Genomic DNA, 22,493 nt, shown 5'->3' with positions numbered 1-22,493 from the left:
TAGAAACATCCACATTCCTCAGAGACCCATGAACATATGGATTCTATCAGACTACTTAATGAGCTAGCTAATGAGCTGACTGAGCACTGGGCCTACACAACACGCACTGTATGAATGTTACCTGATAATGAAGGGGATGAAGGGGGCCATGCTGAGGGCAGAGTAGGTGCCATCCATTGGTGATGGGTAGAGTTTACTCAGGATCAGCAGCAGAAGGAACAGGCTGGGGTGAAGTTTGGATTCACCTGTGGAACTGCAAAAAAAAAAGAAGATTAGTGGGTCCAGTCTCCAGCTTTCTGGGGGTGAATAGGACCTGGCTTATGTCCAGAAGTCAAGTGATAGCCCCTAGCATTTCTGCTTATAAATCACTCTAATTTAATATTACATTATAAAAGGGGCTGTCTAACACGTCTGAAGGCCAAGTACAGGCCAGGTTTTAAATATATCCTTCTACTAGGAAAAGGTCATGAATAGTTATATTATTCCAATAGGCTTGCATGTCCTTAGCCAAGGTTAAATCTAGGAAAAGGCCAGATACCACTATAGCACACAACATTGTTAATGCATAAACATATAATATATATGATATAATATAATAAACATATAATATATTTGATTATATATAATATACATGATATTATCTAGCAAATCCATGTGTGTTTCTACAGTCGTTTCATTGAGTCACTACACAAGCAGTATTACAATAGTATTCCTATTTTAAAAGGCCCCATACAGATTAATGCAACGTTGGCCTGGACCTGGAGGTCGGGTTCTTCAGTGGGCATCAGCTACCCCAATCCAACTATGGACTAAAAGTGCTCACTGCTAGTAAACGGGGTCAAGCATCAGTTCTGCACACCGATGTGATTAAAACCTTAATGCCTATTGGTTTCTTAGGTTTCCCTAGAACAAAGTCAAGGAGGTAAGTTATGCAGAACATGGGGCACAGCAGCATGCAACCCCCTGCCCCCCCCAATACAGTGTTTAATGGGATAATATCATGTCAACGTTTTGCCTTTTCAAGTATTTCTTTTATATTATGCACTTGTAATTAGTGGGCAGGTCTCATTCACAAAACAATTGTGGGGTTATTTCCTTGGCCTTGCTAAGCTCTCTTATCTCAGTATTGTCAGAAAGAGCAAGGTAGCCAAAGTGATTACAACCTTTTTCAAAGTGTAATTCTTTCGAGTCTAATCTATTCTACCATACATTATTGTTTTACTGACCCTTTAAAGGGATACTGTCATGGGAAAAAAATGAATCAGTTAATAGTGCTGCTCCAGCAGAATTCTGCTTTGAAATCCATTTTGCAAAAGAGCAAGCAGAGTTTTTAATATTCAATTTTGAAATCTGACATGGGGCTAGACATATTGTGAATTTCCCAGCTGCCCCAAGTCATGTGACTTGTGCTCTGATAAACTTCAATCACTCTTTACTGCTGTACTGCAAGTTGGAGTGATATCACCCCCTCCCTTTCCCCCCAGCAGCCAAACAACAGAACAATGGGAAGGTAACCAGATAGCAGCTCCCTAACACAAGATAACAGCTGCCTGGTAGATCTAAGAACAACACTCAATATTAAAAACCCATGTCCCACTGAGACACATTCAGTTACATTGAGAAGGAAAAACAGCAGCCTGCCAGAAACCATTTCTCTCCTTAAGTGCAGGCACAAGTCACATGACCAGGGGCAGCTGGGAAATTGACAAAATGTCTAGCCCCATGTCAGATTTCAAAATTGAATATAAAAATCTGTTTGCTCTTTTGAGAAATGGATTTCAGTGCAGAATTCTGCTGGAGTAGTACTATTAACTGATGTGTTTTGAAAAAAACATGTTTTCCGATGACAGGATTCCCTTCCTATCCACCCTGTATTAAAGCCCCCTGAAGCATCCCGCAGTCATTAAATGCTGAGCTACAGGGAGCAGTGTGGGTCATTTGGTTACTCATTGTTAGGGAATATCAGTGATATCTGCACAACGGCCTGAAACCCAAATAACCTGCAATGTGTAATCTAGACTCCTATGCCTTAACATTAGTAACACAGGGAAACATTTTTCTCTCGGCTTTTCCTTTACACTATTTCATTATAAGGTAGCGGAGAGGCACAGAGATCTGCACTCCTCCACTCGGAAAGGATTATTTGGAGATTGTGGAACCTTCTATTTATATTTATTTTCTAAGGGACTCCATTCACAGGCAGGGGATGCTCTACAACAAAGAACAACAAAAATTAAACAATCTGTAGAATTCTCAGAATTCCAGTGTTTCAAGAGGCGTAAAGCATGTTGTTAATGAGGAGTGGAATATGTTTTGATTCATATTTGGAACAGGGGCAGAACCTCTGTGTGGGGGGTTTTGGGACAAAGTTGACTTTTTGGGCAATGGGTTCGACAGAGAAGCGGCTGTACATAGGCAGATGGGGGGATAGGAAACATATTAGGACAAGATGGCAACAGTAAGGCAATTCAGCAATGGACAAGCTATAACCCTTCTTCTATTACTGTACTACACCAAGAACCCATGTTTTATTCATCTAATTTCTAAACACCCCATTGTGTTTGGCTACTGGTGGGAACTGGGAAGTGTACAGCTAAAGGGCCATAGAAAGGGCAACACTGATATAAAGAGTCCATCTTGCCCAAGTGTAACATCCTACAACCAGGGCTGAATTTCAGTCCAGTGCTGCCCTAGGCACCAGATCCCCACACAGTCTGAACATGTGCCAAATGCAGAAGAGACGGGGTAACTCCCCTCCACCTCGTCCTGCCCCCTTTAAACTGCCACCCTAGGCATGGGCCCTTGGGTCCCTATATAGAATAACCGCCCTGCATACAACTGCTCCTCCGTGTGGCCTATCTGTCCTATTAGCACCCACTCAACAAAGCCCTGGCAACACTGAACTCCCTGCCTTGTGAAATAGCAGTTATACATTGGGGGCCACCTAGTGATTTCTTGATAATAAGCCTGGCCAATATTCTTGTCTAATGCAAGTAATTATGTTGCCCCCTCCTCCACCTATAACAGTAAAATACAGCCCTGGCCTAGCCCTTTGTTACCTGGTACCAATAAATGTCAGGCTAGTGAGTGGCTCACACCAAAGGAAAGGATTGTTTTTGTTGTTCAAGGCAGAGAGAACATTTATTTAATGCCCCGACTCCCCCAGACATTCCAGGCTGAGCCATGAAGAGTCCCTCACCTGTCAACAGTGTTGGCAACAACTTCCAGATGTTCCAGGAGAAATGGATAGAGGGCTGGAAAGCGAGAGAAGAATTCTCTGCCTGTCATCCTGCGGTGGAAGGAACACAAATCCAACAGCCATGTTATTGTTTATTCCTTTTAAAGTGACCAACATCAGAAATATACATTAACTCACAAACATTATCACTGATACAGAGAGGATTGGGCTGAAAAGACAATATTATAAAGTATCTTTTTTTTTTGCAGAAGGAAATCATGGATTAGGAAAACAATCAACAATTCCAGGTAGATCAATAAATTATTTCAAGCAAATTTATGTGAAGGGTCGAATTTCGAAAATCATGTGAGTTTTTCAAAACTCCCATAAACTAATAAAATTAAATTTTTTTCAGCTCAGACAAATATAATTGACCCGAAATTGAATTAAAAACTGCTCCGACAAAAAAAAAACTTGAATGTTAGGAAGGCTGCAAACAACTCAGAATTGAACCCCTGGAACTCTCTCATTGTCTTATACAGCAATTCGGCAGGTTTAAGGTGGCGAATAGCCTAATTTGAGTTCTTAAAGGGCCAGAGTATGATAAAGCACGAAATTCAAATTAAAACACGAATCTAGTTTGGAAAATTCGAATCTGCCCCTTAGTAATGCTTCTTTTGAAGGTTAATACATAAGTCTGTACTATTGATGTGTGGGTTGACCACTCTTTTAGAGGTTTGGGTAGAAATTTGAGGTGCGGCTCAGATTGGTTAAGTATACTCCACCCCCGCTCCTGAAGATTCCCTATCTTGAAACCAGAGGTGTGCACGGAATTACCATACAGAGTAAGTAAGAAGACAGATTGGGTGCAGTCCTACAATGTCAACATTTTGTGGGTTTTGGTTGGGTGCTGGTTGAGTTTTTCCTGATCCCACAAATCACTAATCTGTATGAGATAAGTTTCTTATAATGGAGAAAAGCCTTAACATTCAGCATGGCCACATCTCAAATTGGATCAGTCTACATGAATCATAGTAGGCCACGCTTGTCTAACTAAACAGAAAAGCTAGCCTGTATTTCTGCTCTTAAGAAGTGAGTATACATTTAAAGTTACAAAAAAATCACATTGTAGTCTCATCACAAGTCCAAGAATTGGAAATCTCAAAATAGGTGAAAAAGACCCACTTTCTACGCAGTAGAAAGAATATTTATAAAAGTAAAAAATGTTTATTAGGACATGTGAAGCCCAATGCGTTTTGTGCCAAATGGGCTTGTCTACCATCTTGTAAGACGTGGTTCATGAATGTGGACCTCTGCAAATAGTTTATGCAGACCCTCCAATCTGAGTTCAGTGATACCAACTACAATCACTGGACGTCACGAAGTGTACTTGATCCACCCCAAAACTAGATCCACTTCCTCAACTTTTTAAATGCACTAAGAGGCACAAAATGCAAAAGTTAGCATTTTTGCACTAGAACTCTCCCGGTATACTTGGGGACAGGCAGATGGTGTACCTATCAGTATCGGTCTACCCACAGACGTCATATTTGTGCTAGTGGAGAAGATGCACCATCCTATAGCTCTATGGAGCTGACATAGAGTGAAGTGCAGTTCTCCAGCAGCTGATGAGGTTATAGGTGAAAAAGTGAATAACAAAGCCGTTCAAATCCGGTTTGTCCCTGTTGCCTCTATAGACCGAGCTCATTTATGGTTTCAGCTCTTTGTTACTCATAAATCTCAGCTCGAGTTGCTGGATCTTACGTAATGATAGTAATTGTGTACTCAGTGGTGATTGGCTGTAGTTAAAAACGTGGTCAGATCAGAGCAGGTGGGTTGTAGACTTTCCTCAGTCATTTACCATGATATCATTTAAATCGGCATAAAGACTTTATGACATAGGTAAACTGTAACGAAGGCTTGGCCTCCAGCAATCAATATACATACCCTTTAGAACACAGTCTTTTGTTTGCCCAGGCTTGGCCTATACTACTTTTAAATACATGTTTTCAAATTGTCCCTTCAAAGGACCAACATACACCTATATCCAAATGTAAAGTGTGAGGGATATTAAATTGTAAACCAGTTGTTGTTTAATATAGAGGTTAAATAGCGCTCATTAGGAATAGTCATGTCCAAAACAGTGGCCATACACGGGCCAATAAAAGCTACAGATTCAGTCTTTCCTGACCAAGTCGCCAGCTTATCAGTGGGCCCATCAACGGCCTGCCCAATCAGTTAGGATTTTAAATCCCATCAGGGCGAGGACTGCATCGGCTTCTTAATGTACTCCTTGCCAGACAGCCTGCAGTTACCATTGTTGTGATCCAATACAGCCCAGTTCAATGGGGGCATACTGGGAAAGATCTTTAGGTGGATGGCCAGCTTTAGTCTCACTTTTCCTAACCCATTCACCTCAAATTGATTCTTTTTACTTATGGGATCTATTTTCTGGAAACCCATTATCCAGAATGCTCCAAAATATGGGAATGCCATTTTTACATCACGTATTTGGCAAATTGTTTTTTGTTGTTAGAATAAAGCAGTGGGTCCAGGGTAAAATAAACCCATGTTCTCAGCAAAACCAGCCAGATCAACTTGTTTTGCCCATGGGCCAATGACTGGATTACACTAGAGGCCTACGGAGGCCTTCGGAAAAGCACCACTGATTTAGTCTTCATCTGATGGGATTTTCTAACCTTCCCAAAAGATATGGTGGCTCCGCTGCTTTGCAGTGCTGGGGTCCATGGGTATGACTTATTGTGACAAGAAGAATATGATGTGCTGAATCAATAGGACTTAATAGTAGTTTGCCATTCTTGGTCCTTTTTTTAAAAAAAAAAAAAAAATCACCAATGTGAATAAAACTGAGGTCGGAATAAGGGCGATGACTTTAATTTTGAAGAAAAATCCATTCATGATGATGGCTGAATGCCAGCGCCATCTATTCGTACACAAGAACGCGCCAGGCCAAAGCACAAGCCCAGTGTGAAATGATTAACCCAAAATAGGGCTTGAAAAGACACCAATAAAAAAGAGAAAACTTACAGGCGAACTGATAAGAGATTAAATTGAGGTGACTCAAACAGGAACAAGCAAAGACTGATAACTCACAGACGCAAACATTGGCACGTATACTGCGCTTTAATAAGACATTTCTTTGGTCAGCAGATTTTATGACTGCTCTCCAAAAAGTTTGTTTGTAAAGCTATTGAGCGAGACTAGACTGGAGATATTTCATAAGAGCTTATCCCTCTGCTTATTCATACTTCAGATAAGCTCTTTCATTTGTGTTTACCTATTCAAGGCTGGTGTTGAACAAGAACAGATCACCAATATGACTGTGCCCCCGTCACCCCCAAAACCCTTCTTTTTAAGGTCTCATTTAAAAGGGGTAGTAGACCTTCAAATGTCCATGCTGACAGCAGCATTCTAAGACAATTGGCAATTAGTCTTCATTTTTTATTTAAATATTTACATTTTGTGTTCTGAAACTGTCATGCTTGGAATTTCAAATGCTTCAATGTGTTTGCTATGGCTTAATTACCCTAGTAACCAAGCAGCAGTTTCAAAGTCTGAAGGGAAGATGAATGGGGCAGGGCATTAAAAGAAAGATAAGCAATAAAAAACGAAAAATAACAATAACATTGAACAGTCGCTGTCATCTGGATTTTAGTTGCCGGGTCAATGACCCCCTATCCATCAAGCACACTGCATTCTCAGATGAGGGCTTGAAGGAACATTTAAAGGTGAATTTCTTATTTAAGTCAATGCAAGCAGTGGCCTATGTCCTATCAGCAAAGTTGGAAGCTTTTTAGCCCATGTATTGGCTTGTTAGGGAAGTTTGCAGGGATCTTGGTCCTATTTGTCCACCTACGTTCAGGGACAAATTGAGCTGATTGGATGTTCAGCCCCAGGTCAGGTATCAACATGTTTATACAGTCCTCACACTCACAATGGGATTAACCCTTCAGGCGACATACAGGGTCCAATAAGCTGCTGGCTTGGTCTAAAGGGGGGCAGCATTAGAGTAGGGTCAGCTTACTCTCATAATGACTGTCATTTCATGTCTATCCAGAAGCATTACTAGAGGGGGGCGGGCCCTGGCGCAGGACGCGCAGCCGGGCCCCCGTCCCCCTCCGTACACCCGGAAACTCGCCGGGAATATGCGCCGCACAGAGGCGCGCGGACTGACCCCTGAGGGGGTGAGGGCCCTGGCCCGCTCGCACCCCCTGCTCCCCCGGTAGTTTCGCCACTGTCTCTATCCAAGTGCAAAAATTAAATGTGTCTTCATAAATATAACTGCTACATTTTGTTGGCTATGTAGATTTCCCCTCTGACAAATACCCCCAACTAACAAGGTATAGGAAAAGATACAGAGGGGTCAGACAATCAATGGCGATCAAGTGACAAACATAGTTTGGTTGGTACTTGGCCATACAGTTTGGAAGGTCTATAGCGGTGATCCTCAACCAGTGGCTCATGAGCAACATGTTACTCATCAACCCCTTTGGATGTTGTTCCCAGTGGACTCAAAGCAGGATCTTATTTTTGCATTTCAGGTCTGGTTGCATAAAACCAGCTACACTGCTAAACAAAGTCTTTTTTTAGAATGTAAGTCCATATAGCACCTACTAAATAGTCAATCGCAGCCCTTATTTGGAATCCCAGGGACTTTTTTCATGCTTGAGTTGCTCCCCAACTCTTTTCACAATCAAATGCTGCTCACAGGTAGAAAAGGTTGAGGACCGCTGGTCTATAGATGATATGCATGTGTTTGTACATACCTCGTGCTATGCAGCTACCTTACATATAAAATGCACAGCTTAGTCATCATGTAGTATAAAGCGACCCACTATTTTTGCCTAAAATGTATATTTTATAAGATAACATATGAAAGGGTATAGCTTGGGGCTGCCTCCTCTGCTATTAAGTGAATTGAAAAGTGGAACTGGCTGTCCTTACATACTAGGAATAAATGAAGAGAGGTGCCCTACGACGACGTCTCAAGCAGGTTGGCCACATGTAAGCAATGCTCACAGCCAATCACTCAACAGGCTGTCAATCCTTGCGAGCAGAGAGTAACCAGAGTCCGACGTTCATGAGTAAATGTTTGATCTGACACGTGCTGCATGCCTCAGGCCGATATTTGGGTTACTCTGAGGTTGATGTGTGAAATGATCCTTAAAGTTGAACCTTATAACATGAACTTGCTCTCCTTTAGTTAGAACTACACTGTCAGCGACCAACCACAATAAAACCCATTTGTAATGAATATTTCCCATTGTTATTGCATAGACAATTAGTCATGAAGCAAACATTGTTTTCAATGACACTGTCCCATAACAATGAGGTAACCGGATTTGTGTTACACTTACACATAGCTACACAGTCGTGAGATAAGGGAAGGGAGAGTTTAGGTCCTACCCGGCATTTTCTGTTGTGCTGCCTGATCCTAACTGGATACACATCAAAATCAGGCTGCTATACATGCAAAGTATTTCCTCCTGTCCCGTTCTTGTAATATAATCAAAACAAAAATTACACAATAATCCCCATATTTAAGATAACAACAAGTCTTGGTACATGGCATTATAATGAAGTCTCTGGTATGCATAAATCTAGCCAATAAAATAAGTTTGGCCGCTTACTGGCCTATGTATGGGCCCCTTCTGACAGCAGCCTAACAGATATCTATGAGGCAGGTTTGTAAATCGATATGAGCCTCTTTCAACCGGTCCATAGGATGTGGTTTAAAATTTGATGGTTGGGCCCGTGCCAATAAATAGATTAAACCATGCTGAACCAATCTTCTTTAGAGAACTAAGGGGCACAGTGAAACGGATGCCAAGACCTAGACCAGGGTTAGGGGGCTAACTCAAGGGTTCAGAAAAACATGCTCTAAAGCTGGCCACAAAACCAAGTTTTGTATAGTTATTGGTAGGTTTTAGATAAGAGTGGGTTCAGAGATCAGGTAGGTTTGAAAATTTAATCTGCCGATGTAGCTCCTTTTAGCATCCTGGCGTTTAGATGGTTCAGACTGTTTGCCTGAACAATTGGAGCAATACAAGGGCAGATATACCAAGTGTGGCCATTTGTATGTTCTCCATCCATTTGACCACCCTGGCATTTTAGATGGTTCAGGCTGTTTGCTTGAACTATTGGAACAATAGAAGAACAGATGTACCAAGTATGGACCTTTGTACGCTCTCTATTTTGCAAGTGGGCCAATCAGTCAAAGAGATAACCCAAACAACCTCCATATTGGGATGAGTTGGCTTTTCTCAGGCCAAGTAGACATAATTCTCAACATTACCGGAGCCATTCACAAGACAAAACAAGATTGCAAAGCCATTAGGCTTCTTTTTCTCCACCTCCCAACATTTCCAACAGGAAAAGTGGGCCATTTGAAGCCAAAGCCATTTGAATACACTAAGACATGTTCATCCTCAAGCCACAGCCTTCCTTAGGAAACATCAGCAAGATAGGCATGATTCAGTTCTGTACTGCTTGCTAAAAATGAAAAGTTGAATTTCTGCACAGCATGTTATAAACACAGAGCTAAGTAAGAACGTGGGCTGTTTGCCATAAGCATTTCATTGCTGATATGTATACATTTTATAAATAGTATTAAAATATAATATAAATACGTGTCTCCTATGTACAATCCATAGCACTTAAGCCTTGTAAAATGCACTGAGCCGTGACAGACCCTCCGAGGGAGTCGCTATGTAACCAGACAACACCATTCCACATTACACTGACCAGTTCATCAGGCCTCGCCAATAAATTAAGCAATGATTACATATTATCTACTTTATTATATTTTCTGTAATGGACTGCAAGCAAAAATAGCAGAACTATTCAAGTTCAGACTCCCTGCACACTAGAATTCTTTACATTATACTGAAAGGACTTGAAAAATACATTTATAAAACAAAATACACTGAACTGGGACCCCTAAATTCCAAGAAGTCATCTCACAACACAACACATATTTCACTTTACACAAGGTCTATGAATGTTATGAACTGTATAAACTTTATCAACAACAACGCAGTTCCTCAAAAAGACACTTCTAGTTTCCATCATTTTCATCAGTCCCTGCCCCAGTGGTGTTCAAGTACCTACAGAAACACTATGGTTATTTTGTCAGGAGCCAACAAACCTGCTTCTATGTTGTTGTTTTTTGGAGGGTGAGAAACCCAAGTTTCAAGAAAAAACCCACACAAGCATGTTAGAAGAAGTTAGAGTCCTATGTTCGATTCCAGGCAAGGCACTATTTGCAAAGAGTTCTCCCCATGCATACAGTGTTGGACTGGGCTGGATACCAGGAAAAAAACCCGGTGGGTCCCGCTGACCCAGACTCGATCCCCACTTGAAGCCTTGAGCAGCGGCATCAAGACCCTATTTGTTTCAGCCAGCAAGTCTAGAGAAAGGATAACTCCTTAATCTTGTATGAAAAATATTTGACTGGTCAGCAAAGCTTATGGCTTGCCCTTTACAGAAATTTTACAAACAGTATTTTCTAGCCCATAATTTCACTCTTTCCCAACTATAAATCATTCTTAATTCATCAGCTCCGTCCATCAGCCCGGGACATCAGGATGAGCTCACAAAGGTTCTAACCCTCATCCTAGGAGTGCAGGACTGACTCCATTCATGGACTTAATGACTTGGAAAAGACAGATTTGTTCAGTCCCATATACCAATAATCCATCATTATAGCTTGCACACAGCTCCTCCCTACGTAGAAAGCAAATCATGCAGAAGTATGTCAGGAGTCTGTAAATTACTGCTGCAGAGAAATGAAAACAAAAAGAGACCGGAGCATTCATCCGTAAAAAGTTTATAGGGTTCAGTGCAGCTTGCTAATCTAATAAGGAGGACTTTATAAAGGTTTCAGGTAAATATTTGTCTTTTGCATTGGTATGAATTAAACGTGAATCACTCTTTTCAGGCCTTACTCGCTGGCATTCCGATATGTAACCAATAAAAATTATTAGAAGAAGAAAGGGCTTGCCAAAAGTGTGTCCAAAGAGAGCACTAGGAAAATGTACAATGACATGGTCCCATTCTGGATACTGGACATATTCCATGTAAGTGTTAATTGCATTTGTCTTTACTTATTTTTTTGCCTTTATGTTATATGGGACATCAAGGTTTCACAATGGGAGAAGAAAGCTTGGTTGCATCCATAGAAATGGACAGAACGGTCGGACAATATGGTCAAAATCACCAAACCCAATGTGACCAAGCTTTAACCACAGAGTGCTACAGACAGCAGATTCTCTAAAACCATCTTCAGCTCTCAGAGAGATGCTGAGAGTTTTCGTTTAGCATCTGTTAATTAACCTTTCCCTATAGTATAGTGGTGTGCAGGCCAGCCTGAGCACACCTGACTTGGGTTCAGGATGGAAGTGGACAGGTTAGGCACAGATCCACAATATGTTGACCGATGCATTACTATTATTTAGTTTCAATATGTTGATGGAGTCCCTGTCCTAGAGAAGCCTACAAGCTCCCTATCAAGGGAGGGTTAGGGAAAACATCTTACAGATAACGGGCAGTTCAAAATTTAACTCTGGACTATTCTATTCAATCTATTCTGCTCTGATGATACAAGTTAAATGCATTGTAAGCAGCACCAGGCAAAGCCACTGATGATTGGTGGAGGTGTAGTGAATTGAGGAGCAGGTGGTGGGGAGATGAAGGACCAGACTAATGCTGGCCATAGACTCAAAGATGCACTCGTTTGGCGACATCGTCGTGGCCAGATATCGATCAGGAAGACCAGTCGGAAGCCCCCATACACGGGCAGATAAGCTGTCAAATTGGTCCAAACGACCGATATCAGCAGCTTTATCTGCCCGTGTATGGCCACCTTAAGGGTGCAGAAGAGGTATGTGGCTAGCACCCCCACACCTCTGTGTAGGCACATGCCTCTTCCGTCTACCCCTAGTCCCAGCCCTGACTGTTCGTCTAGAATATAGCACACAGTTTATACATAAAGTATCCTGAAACCATGATCTACTCACATTTCATATATATCTTTCATTTTGGAGCGACGGATCGACCGCTAACTTCATCAAACGGTGGTGGGGGGGGATAAAGAAAAAGCAACATAAACTTTGAAGAATGTTTGTTCTAACGTTTTGTTTGAACAAACTGAAAAACCAACAGACAATGAACAGGCCTCCGCTCTCTTAACAATTTATCTTACAGCTCTGCGAGCGTGTTTGCTCAAGCCACTGATCTTGAGAAGTGTTTTGCTTATTTGGCCTGGAATTTGGTTACGGCGTTTACAAATCCTCAGAAACAAATGGGCCCTTTTTTTGTGTGTGTTAAAAATATAAATTCCGCTACAGCATAAAGCTGTTCCACCCCACTGACTTTTATTGCTTTTATTGCTCCCACACAGACATTTTTTTACCCTACAGTGCGATCGTTATTGCGGTTGGGAAAAAAATTAAGACAATAAATGAAATCACTCAAAAAAAGAAAAATATTAGCAGATTCCAAACATACATGAAAGCCCACAATATGTTTTCAGTGGGTACAGAGGGGGACAATTACCCAAGAGTCTGCAAACCAAAAGTTCCAGACTGGAATAACTGGGGTCTAGTAGCTTCAATAAGGGAATATGTGAAGATGGTGACCAGAAGGCCAAATGTAAAGTTTTCTCCTGAAAAACACCACTACTGCCTGTGATCATTTTTTGAGAACATGCTAAGTGGCAGTCACCATATTTTCCTAGCATTTTACACACATGGATATCAACTTTAATTTTGTACAAGTTGTATTTGCCTTTTACTTGCATCATATCACATTGAGGATGCACCCTGCAGAGGTGTAACCACAAAAGAAGCAGAAGCCTGTGCCCGATACAGACCCGCAAACCTGACCGGCTACCCATTATGTTCCTACCTAGACCTGCTACCTGACCCAGCAAGCAAATAGTTAGCTTACCTTCTGACCTGGGACCCAACAAAACTCAGATGGGTACAAAGAGAAATTTTGCCACAAACTCAGGGGAGGGTGGGAGGAGCATATTCCACACCTTAGACCGATACACACACAGGTGACCCAAGGACTACCTGCACAATCAGGGTTTCAGAACTTTCTGCCCAAAACTCGAGCACTTTGAGGGTATTTCTCAGGTACCTGACCCAATGCAGGACTCTACAGCAAGGCCCCAATGTATGAGCAATTTCAATCTATCTTCATAGAATAGGTCAAAATACCAATGTTTTGGGGCCTAATTCACTGTGAAGACCTACGTTGATTCTAATGTAAGTTTAGATCTTCAAGTTCTATGTTCTTTTATATGGGAAGATCCCCCACTATCCTTCAATAACATCCTCTAATGTAATCATGTCCCCTCACAGCGCCTTTTCTCCATCCTACCTCATTTTACATCCAAAACAAATCCATAGCATATTATTCGAGATCATAAAGGACTATTAGGTTGTCCATAGATGCTTAGCGCTGATAATTTGGGAATGCTCAGAGTGAAGCAGACCTTTGCCCAATTTGACAATAGCTGTTGGGCTGAATCAGGCATATCTGGTCAACTTGCTTCACGGTCCGTGATCAGGATAGGGGCATGGGAAGAACATTAAGGAGAGGACTACATCCATGGTGGGATGGGTTTCTTCACCGGGGGATTTCCAAGCCAGCCTAATCTGATTTCATGCCAATCAGAAATTGTTAGGGAAGTTAATCTTCAAACTTTTTATGGCCACCTATACTGTGGCCATATATATGTATATGATTATGTTTTCAGAAACACTACCGCTTACTCATATTGGGTGCATGATAAACTTCAGATGGATCATTTGTGCATGTCAGCCTAGCCTATGAAGCAGGCCAAAAAGGAGATATGTTGAGTAATGCAACAGCAACCTTAGCATTCAGCTGAACTGGATGTTCCCTGGTGATACTCAATGCTTCTAACATTCAACACAAATTGTTCATCACACAATTGTAGTTGAGGGGGCAATGACCTGTTTGTCTTAAGGAAGAATGCTGAAAAATACACAGCACATCCATCAGCTTCCCCACTTTGCTCCACAGAGTTAAAGGTGAAGCTCTGTTATAATTTAACAACAGATGTAGGGGAGCAGGTTGTCATCCAGATTCTAAACATTACCCCATCCACTGTTTCCAAGGATATTAATCTAGAAGGGTCTCGTCCAAATAAAAATGGAAAAGCCACAGTTCGAAGAGTTTGGGATACTTTCATTATAAAGTTACAAAATGTTTTTATACATCTCTGTATTATGACTGCCACAATATACACAAGTCCAGTAGGAGTGCTGTACCCTCCTCAGCTCCACCACTAGATTTTTCTGCGATTATCTGGTGACAGGTTGGGGTTCACAAGAAGAAGGGGGAAACACAGTTCTCTCTATATAGGCATACAAGGGCCACCCACCACTATTTTAGGCATAGGCCCCCAGATGCTTATGTAGAAAAAGTAGTCCTGCCATTATGCCTCCAGTATAAAGCTATCCAAAACACATATTATGCAACTAGAGGGAAAGAAAACCACAAGAACAGACACAAAAAGGCCCCATTAGACATTTCCGCTACGTCTCGATAGTCCCCTTTACCACTAATCTGCTAAAAGCTTCAAAGAGATTTCACAAAAATCAAGAATGTTCCTCTCTATATACAGGAAAGAAACATTATACAGGCAAGTTATGGATTAATAAAATTATCCAAATTATCTAGGGTGAATGTGTAAGTGGTATTGCTGTTTCCACTGTAATTCGTAATGATAAAGACACAAAAAGGTTCCCTTATGTCCATCTACAGAAAAAGGTGAAGATACATTAGGGCAGGTTCCCAATGCCCCACACAGTGTCCAAAGTGAAAGAAAAAAAAAGAACCTGTCCGCGCCACCTACTCTATGGTAGGCAGTAAGAACAGGGTTGGGGTGCCCACCACTATTATGCAGGGAGCCCAGATGTTTGGCACAAGTGCTCTTCGGATAAGCTCTAAGGAGACCACTCCAGTGCCCCTTAATATTCTTGCACCCAGAGGCCTTAAAAATGAACCCTATTAGTGATATATAGCACAAAACCCATGACCAGCTGATAAAATCCATCAACAGTTCTTAACTATGCCATTAGTTATAATCAGTGCTTAGTGACATCCCTTGACTTTGCTAAAAAATATGAAGTCACCTTATCTTTATACGGTTGTAAGATTCATGAAGTTCATTTAGATCAATTAGTAGTACAGAAATGAAGCTGGTAAATTAGAAATTACAGTGTAAATGTGTATTTTATTATCGAGCCATATTGATGGCTACTGGTCAGTAAAAAAAATACCAGAGAATAGATAAATCAGCCCCACTGTTTGTGTGTTCATGGTAGTGATGTGCGGGTCAGGAAAAACTCAACCTGCACCTGAACCTAACCCGCACCCAACCCTAACCTGCAAAATGTTGTTACTGTAGGATCCGTAAACCATCCCTGTGTCGTCACGCTCTATACGATACCTCTGTACAAAACTTCTGTACATGCCTCTGGTTCAAAGAAGGAATCTTCAGGATGCAATGGACGCATATACTACCCAGTTTGGCCCACACCCAACCCTAACCAGCAATGGTTGGCCAAATTTCTAACTGAACCTGCCCAACTGGTGTCAGCCTGTGGATCAATACAGTTTTCGGGTCTACCAGCACATCACTAGTCCATGGGATTGGCTGGTTGATGTATAGAACCTAGCTTATTTCTATTATGTATGAGATACGGTTCTCCAGGGCCAGAAGGAGCAAAGATTATGTAATAGTGCTTTTAGGCACGATTTAAACTATAAGGTTCAGGGAAAGTACTGTAAGTAAAGGGTAAAACCTCTGCACACCTGAGACTTGAGTTATAAGGGCATCTCATAAGGAAGTAAGACGCACAATGGAAATTTGCTTTTCTAGTTGCCTAGCCTTGTAATGCCTAAAGACGGGTTTGTGATGGTTGTCTACTTGGAACTTTAAGTCCATTATTAATATACAGCATATAGTAGTTTTCTTGAAACCGTTTCACCACTCATCCAAGAGACTTCTTCAGAAGAAGCTTGGATGAGTGATGAAACTTTTTCAAGAAAACTCAAAATCCAGTTGTTTTAGACTTATATCTACTAGATGCTGTATCATGACCTAGATCAATGAGAAGCTCAATAGACATATTGCCATTAATTACAGGTAGCAGGCAATCTCTGCCTCTTCAGTTGTTGCAAAACTACAAGCATCCCTCAATGTTACAGAGGCAGTTACAGATACTGGAATTGGTTGATCTATAAGAAAAGGTTTCCTTTTCCCCAATACAGAGGAAGCCTCAAGAACAGAAAGGAGACAGTGGCTGTATCCCTCTGCCTAGAAAGTAAGGGAAAGTAAAGCCTTCTGCCTCGCTCATTACTAAATGACTGTATTTACACTCCTGCTCTATGACAAATTCCTTTGCTAGAACCGCACCCTCTCACATCATCCATATCTTGTTGTGCAACTTGTCCATGCTTCGATGCCTGGAGCATGGAAAAAAGAGTGACCTTACCAAGGTTAGAAGGAACTAAACATTGTTTAGATAAACTCTCTATTCGGAATGGATTCTTAAAAAGAAAAATTGCATGAGGTGCAGGTGGCCCCCAGGAATAAAAGAGTCGAGTGTAGTTATAGGCGCATCAGGTTCAAGGCAGCTGTACCATTGCAACAACACAAGGCAGCAAAAGCAAATCAAAGATTCCACATGTGCACAGGTCCATCTTTAGCAATTACACTAAATGACTGGGCTTAAGTAGTAACATGGGCAGAAATGGCCAGTAACCCATAGCAACCAGCCAAATATTTGCTTCCATTATTGTAACTGCACTAGAGTGGTGTAGAAGTGATGGTTGGTTGCTAAGGGTAACGTAACCACACTACAGGTTATTGAGCATAGTTACTACATAAGCCTTATTACTGATTGGTATCTATATATTAAAAATAACTAAAAATGAAAGAAAAATTCCATGTGACATTAGCCAATATTTTAATAGCAGTTCGCTGTGAATGGGAAGGACCTTGAAATGTTTGTCATTATGGAGAAGACTTCAATAGAAGCAAGCAATATGCCAGAGCACAGCTGCTACGTTTCTTTTTTTATTTAATATTGCGGCAGCTATTTACAGCCCCCCAAGCTTACAGATGGACAATCAATTCAAGATGCTGTTGAGCTCCAACTCCCAGAATACACCTGACGGGTAGAACTTCTGCACAAAAGGTTTTTTTCAGACATCGGTCTATGACATAATCGCAGTTATTATTCCACTGTATAACCCCCCTATCTGCCTACTCTCTTGGGAAATTGAAAAGGATATATAAAGGATATGGTGCACGTGGCAAATCTGGTGGTTTTGGGGCCATTTTTTTTTTTTTAGTAGCAAGCCCAAAAACACAAATGCTAATACACAGATATATGCAAAGTGGTCCTTGGTGTCTCTTTAAAAATGGGGGTCCCCAACCTTTTTTAGTAAAAAGAGTTGGGGAGCAATGCAAACATGAGAAATGTTCCTGGGTGGTGCCAAATAAGGGTTGTGACTGGCTATCTTGCCTCAGGCAGTACTTCTACAGGTGTAGCAGGAGAAGTTACCTGTACTCCAACGCAAGACATGTAACTATAAAGGATATGGTGCACATGGCAAATCTGGGCATTTTAAAGGAGAAACAAACCCTTAATAAAAAAAACCCTACCCCCACATAGACCCCCCTCCCTCTTCCTTCCCAGCCTAGCTGCCCCCCCCCCCCCCGGGCAAATGCCTCTAGCTCTTTACTTATCCCTCCGTTGCGTTTCTGTCCAGCCACGTTCACAGACGCCATCTTCTTCTCTTCAGTAATCTTCCGAATGAGACCGGCAAAGCGGGGCATGTGCAGTTGGAGCAATTTTCTGTTTAGCGACAACTGCACATGAGGCGAAACTCACTAAAATTGCCAAAGCGCCAGTCTCATTCCGAAGATTACCGAATCGGCTGAAGATGGCGCCTGTGAACTCCACTGGACAGAATCTGCACTTTGGGGTAAGTAAAGAGTTAGGGGCATTTGCCAGGGGCCAGCTAGGCGGGGGGAGGGTGTATGCAGGGTAGGGTAGGGTAGGGGGTAGGTTTTTTTTTTATTAAGGGTTTGAATCTCCTTTAAGGCCCATGGTTTTTTTAGTAGCAGTCCCAAACATTTTTTTACCTATGAGCAAAATTCAGATGTAAAAAGAGTTGGGGAGCAACACAAGCATGTTCCTGGGGCTGCCAAATAAGGGCTGTGATTGGCATATGGTTGCCCCTATAAGGAATGGCAGCCTACAGGAGACTCTGTTTGGCAGTACATCTGGTTTTATACAACCAAAACTTGCCTCCAAGCCTGGAATTCAAAAATAAGCACCTGTTTTGCTATCACTGGGAGCAACATCCAATGGGTTGGTGAGCAACATGTTACTTAAGAACCACTGGTTGGGGATCACTGCTATAGAAATTCCTGCAAATAAACTGATAATGTGTACAACATAGTGTATATTATCATATACAATTTGCATGCATTATGCTATCCCAGCTATCCAGATTATTTTACGGTACTGTGGGGCTTCATATCCCTGGGTTAAAATAATCAGGTGCAGTTATTTACCATTATAAAGAATCCCAAATCTACAGCAGTGAATCACACACACACAGTAAGTGACCTTAGCACTTTATCAACATGAAGCACAGGAAGGAGGAGGAGGGAACTCGTTTCAGACCAGTATCAGGAACGTCAGGCTTTAACAAGCACTTTATGGTTCCAAAATGAAATGCAGACACTGGTCTATTGTTCCTGCCTCCCTCGAACTTAATCAAGCGATTATAGCCTCAATAAAACTTGAGAAGAGGCCGCACTATGGTATAGTCAGACCAGTGACAAAAGCAATTATTCATGGACGCTTTGAAGTCCCCGCTGGCTTTATCATGGAACTGAAGGGTAACAACTGCTCTTAGGAAATCTTAGGTTATTGATATGTGCTGCTAAATCCTAACAAAATGCAATAAAAAAAAACAAGATTTAAAAGACACAAAAAGAGGAATAAAAAGGCTCACATTAAAAACGTTGTTTATTGAAAGTTTTGAAGCACTTTACAATGATGGCCAAATGATTGGCTCTAGATTACTGTATTGTTTCCTCTGCTTTAACAAAGCTCTTTGCAAGGGAAGAAACAAACACCAAAACTCCAGACGGACTTGTTCTACTAAATAACCCAACTACATGAGGTGATATATATAGAATTTCAGAAGGTTCCTGTTCACACCACTAGAAATCATCAGCATTTTATACCTCATGAGCATGAACATTCAATCTGAAAAGGAGAGCAATAAAATTAGTTCCCTGAGTCAACCAAATCAGAGCTATTATTGCTGCAGGGCCATCAGAGACCTGCTCCTCCTGAATCTCCTGTGAACCCAATGGATCACAACTGATCTTATCCCAAAGACAAATATTTCAATCTGTGGAGGATATTATCCAAAAATAACCCAAATATCAGCCCAGGTATAGCACCCTGAGTTTATTACAAGCTCAAGCACCATTCAGATGAAAAATTGGTGCTTAGTGATGTCATCGGTTATGTCATTTCGGTCACATGACTCACTGAAACTTGTATTATAGGTAAATATTAGTATATCGGTAACCACTGTTCCAAGAATATCTAGAGCAGAAAATATGTTTGCCTCCCAAATCCCAGGTCGCAGGTGGGTGTAGGACAAAGTTCGGTCTGGCCCGCACATCACTACTAGGGTTGACACCTTTTATAAAAAATGTTACCGGCTGCTGGGGGCGGGGCCTCAAATGGGTGGGATGTGACGTCAAAAGGGGGTGGGGCGTGGCATCAAAAGGGGCGGGCCACGCAACATAGACCCGCAGACGCTAGAAGAGGCAAAAGAAAAGGTAAGTTGCAGGGGATTGGGGGCAGGCCGAGGGCTCCTTTTGATCGTATTACAAATTTACCGGCAGCTACATTGCCGGTAAATTTGTAATACTGGCCCCGGCAGGTATTTTACCGGCTAGGCCGGTAAAATACCGGCCGGGTGGCAACCCTAATCACTACTGGTGTATGAAGAGAGCAAACAGGAATTCTAAAGCTTGTGTGTGAATTCCGCTGAACTAAAATGTTTTAAAGGCAAAGCCTGAGGATGGTGTGCTTCATATCCTATTATTCAAGATAAGGAATTTGGCTGACTTGGAGGCAGCTTGGGAGTGGATGCACCCTGAAAAAGTAAGTGGTGTGCTGAAGAAAAAATAGTTTTTGGACTGTATGAAGAGAGCAAACAGGAATTCTACCCAAATCTGTCAGGATACGAAACACAGTGATTTAGTTCCACTTCACTTTGTACAAGGATATCTTTAGGCTCCAGCATAAGTGAAAAGGGGGGTTCATACTATGACTATTTTTGGGTGACAATGAGCTACAATGACTGGAATGAAACAGATGTGCCAATTTATACCAGGAAATATCCAGGGGGTCGGTCAAATGTTCCTAGTGCCATTCTTATTCTCTACACAAGGTATAAATATTTTGGGTTTGACTAAACTACGTGCTTATGTGGTTTTATTTTCCTTTTAATTCTGCGTCGTGGAGTTTTCGATGGAAAAGCCACAGGCCCACGTAGCTGAGCATTTGCATGAGCTGGTGCCAAATGTGTGCTCTGCTCATTGGGGCTTCTGTAATCCTTCCTGGCTAGTTAAAGCCTAATGACGTTGCCAAATGACCTCCAGCTCGCTGTAGTTAAACACTGCTTGTGTTGCTGGCAACGATCCACGCGCCAAATTCATCTGGTACGAATAGTGTTGCGACCGTTCCTACGGTGATATTTGGAACCATAAAACAATACATCATGAGCTGATTACATTACAATTCATAAGTGCTGAGATGGCGTATGATTCAGTGGCACGAAACCCACAGGGTTGAACCAGAGCCCACGCAAACAGCACAATCAAGAGCCTGGTAAGCTCTCAGATGCTGCAGAACCTCTTTAAAGTCGGACCCTCTTGTATCATTTGTATTTTTGTATCTTACCTGCATATGCTCAGTGTAGACATCCATATATTGTACAGCTCTGAAGAATACGTTGGCGCTTTATGAATACAGGTTAACGACGATAATGATAATATGCAGGGTAAAACAGCAGCTGTAACTATTCTTTTCGCTTTATAGAACAGATTTAGTAGAACAGACAGAGGATTTACTTCAGGAGGCACCAAATGTGGGATTCAATAAAGATTCTGAGTGAATGAACAAGGACAGCACTCTTAGGATTTAAAGGACTTAAAAAACAAAAATGGAAATACAAAATAAGATTTATTACTACCTATCTAGCAATCAATCTATCTATCATCTATCTATCCATCTGTCAGTCTATCATCTATCTATCTATCTATCTATCTATCTATCTATCCATCCATCGGTTAGTCGATCTATCTATCCATCAGTTGATCTATCTTCTCTCTCAATCTATCTATCTATCTATCTATCTATCTATCTATCTATCTATCTATCTATCTATCTATCTATCTATCATCTATCTATCTATCTATCTATCTATCTATCATCTATCTATCTATCTATCTATCTATCTATCTATCTATCTATCAGTCTATCTATCATCTATCAGTCTTTCATTCTGTCTATCTATCCATCCATCTATCTATCCATCAATCTATACACACACCTATAAGGGTTCCATTTTAGCAGCATCGCAGCAAAGGTCAGAACTAGGGGTAAATGTGCCTAGGACACAAGGATTGGGGGGTGCTTGGCATATTCCCTAATCTGGGTCCTTTTCCCCCCATGGGCCACTCTTATTTTACCTTCTTCCCCAGTATGGCACGCACACTCATTCACAGGCAGAGGTGTGGGTGACATTGTCGGCCAAGTTGCTTAGGGTATCTGCTCGGCTTGGCCTGCCACAGCTTTAGACTTGGCCCCTGAGCTGATAGAATCATAATGGAGGATTAAAAAGACCTGCTGATAGAGGGACTAAATCAACAGTCATACTGTATGTGGTCTCCAGCATGTGCTGTAGATATCTGGAAGTTTTTTGGATTTGGGATTTTCAGCTTATTAGGCAGACCATTAGAAGAGCCTAATAAGCTGCCAAGTCAGCAGCTTCTAACAGCCGTGTATGTATAGCCCATGTATATCCAACTGTTTAGTAATATTCAGAGTTACAACATTTTCCAGCTGAAGTTTTTTTGGATGCAGGGAAAGTCCAAACGTCAGCAGGAAGCCTGATTTCCAGCAGGAAGTACTGCGCTTGGGCAGTT

The 22,493-nt window shown here is 41.6% G+C and overlaps 1 protein-coding gene across 2 annotated transcripts in view; it reads right to left on the bottom strand.

The window, feature by feature from the left end:
* Nucleotides 1-22,493, bottom strand: part of LOC108716087 (thyroid adenoma-associated protein homolog) — a 285,703-nt gene that overhangs the window by 139,006 nt on the left and 124,204 nt on the right. For both annotated transcript variants that reach the window (XM_041562504.1, XM_041562505.1), the window contains exons 27-28: nucleotides 3,200-3,289; nucleotides 122-253 (exon numbers count right to left, since the gene is read on the bottom strand). In XM_041562504.1, the coding sequence (XP_041418438.1) occupies nucleotides 122-253; nucleotides 3,200-3,289 (222 nt within the window). The remainder of the gene's footprint in view (nucleotides 1-121; nucleotides 254-3,199; nucleotides 3,290-22,493) is intronic.

This window comes from Xenopus laevis, chromosome 5L (assembly GCF_017654675.1).
Source record: "Xenopus laevis strain J_2021 chromosome 5L, Xenopus_laevis_v10.1, whole genome shotgun sequence".
Classification (NCBI taxonomy): domain Eukaryota; kingdom Metazoa; phylum Chordata; class Amphibia; order Anura; family Pipidae; genus Xenopus; species Xenopus laevis.
Note: the sequence above shows the minus strand (reverse complement) of the source record. Positions and strands in the feature narration are given on the sequence as shown.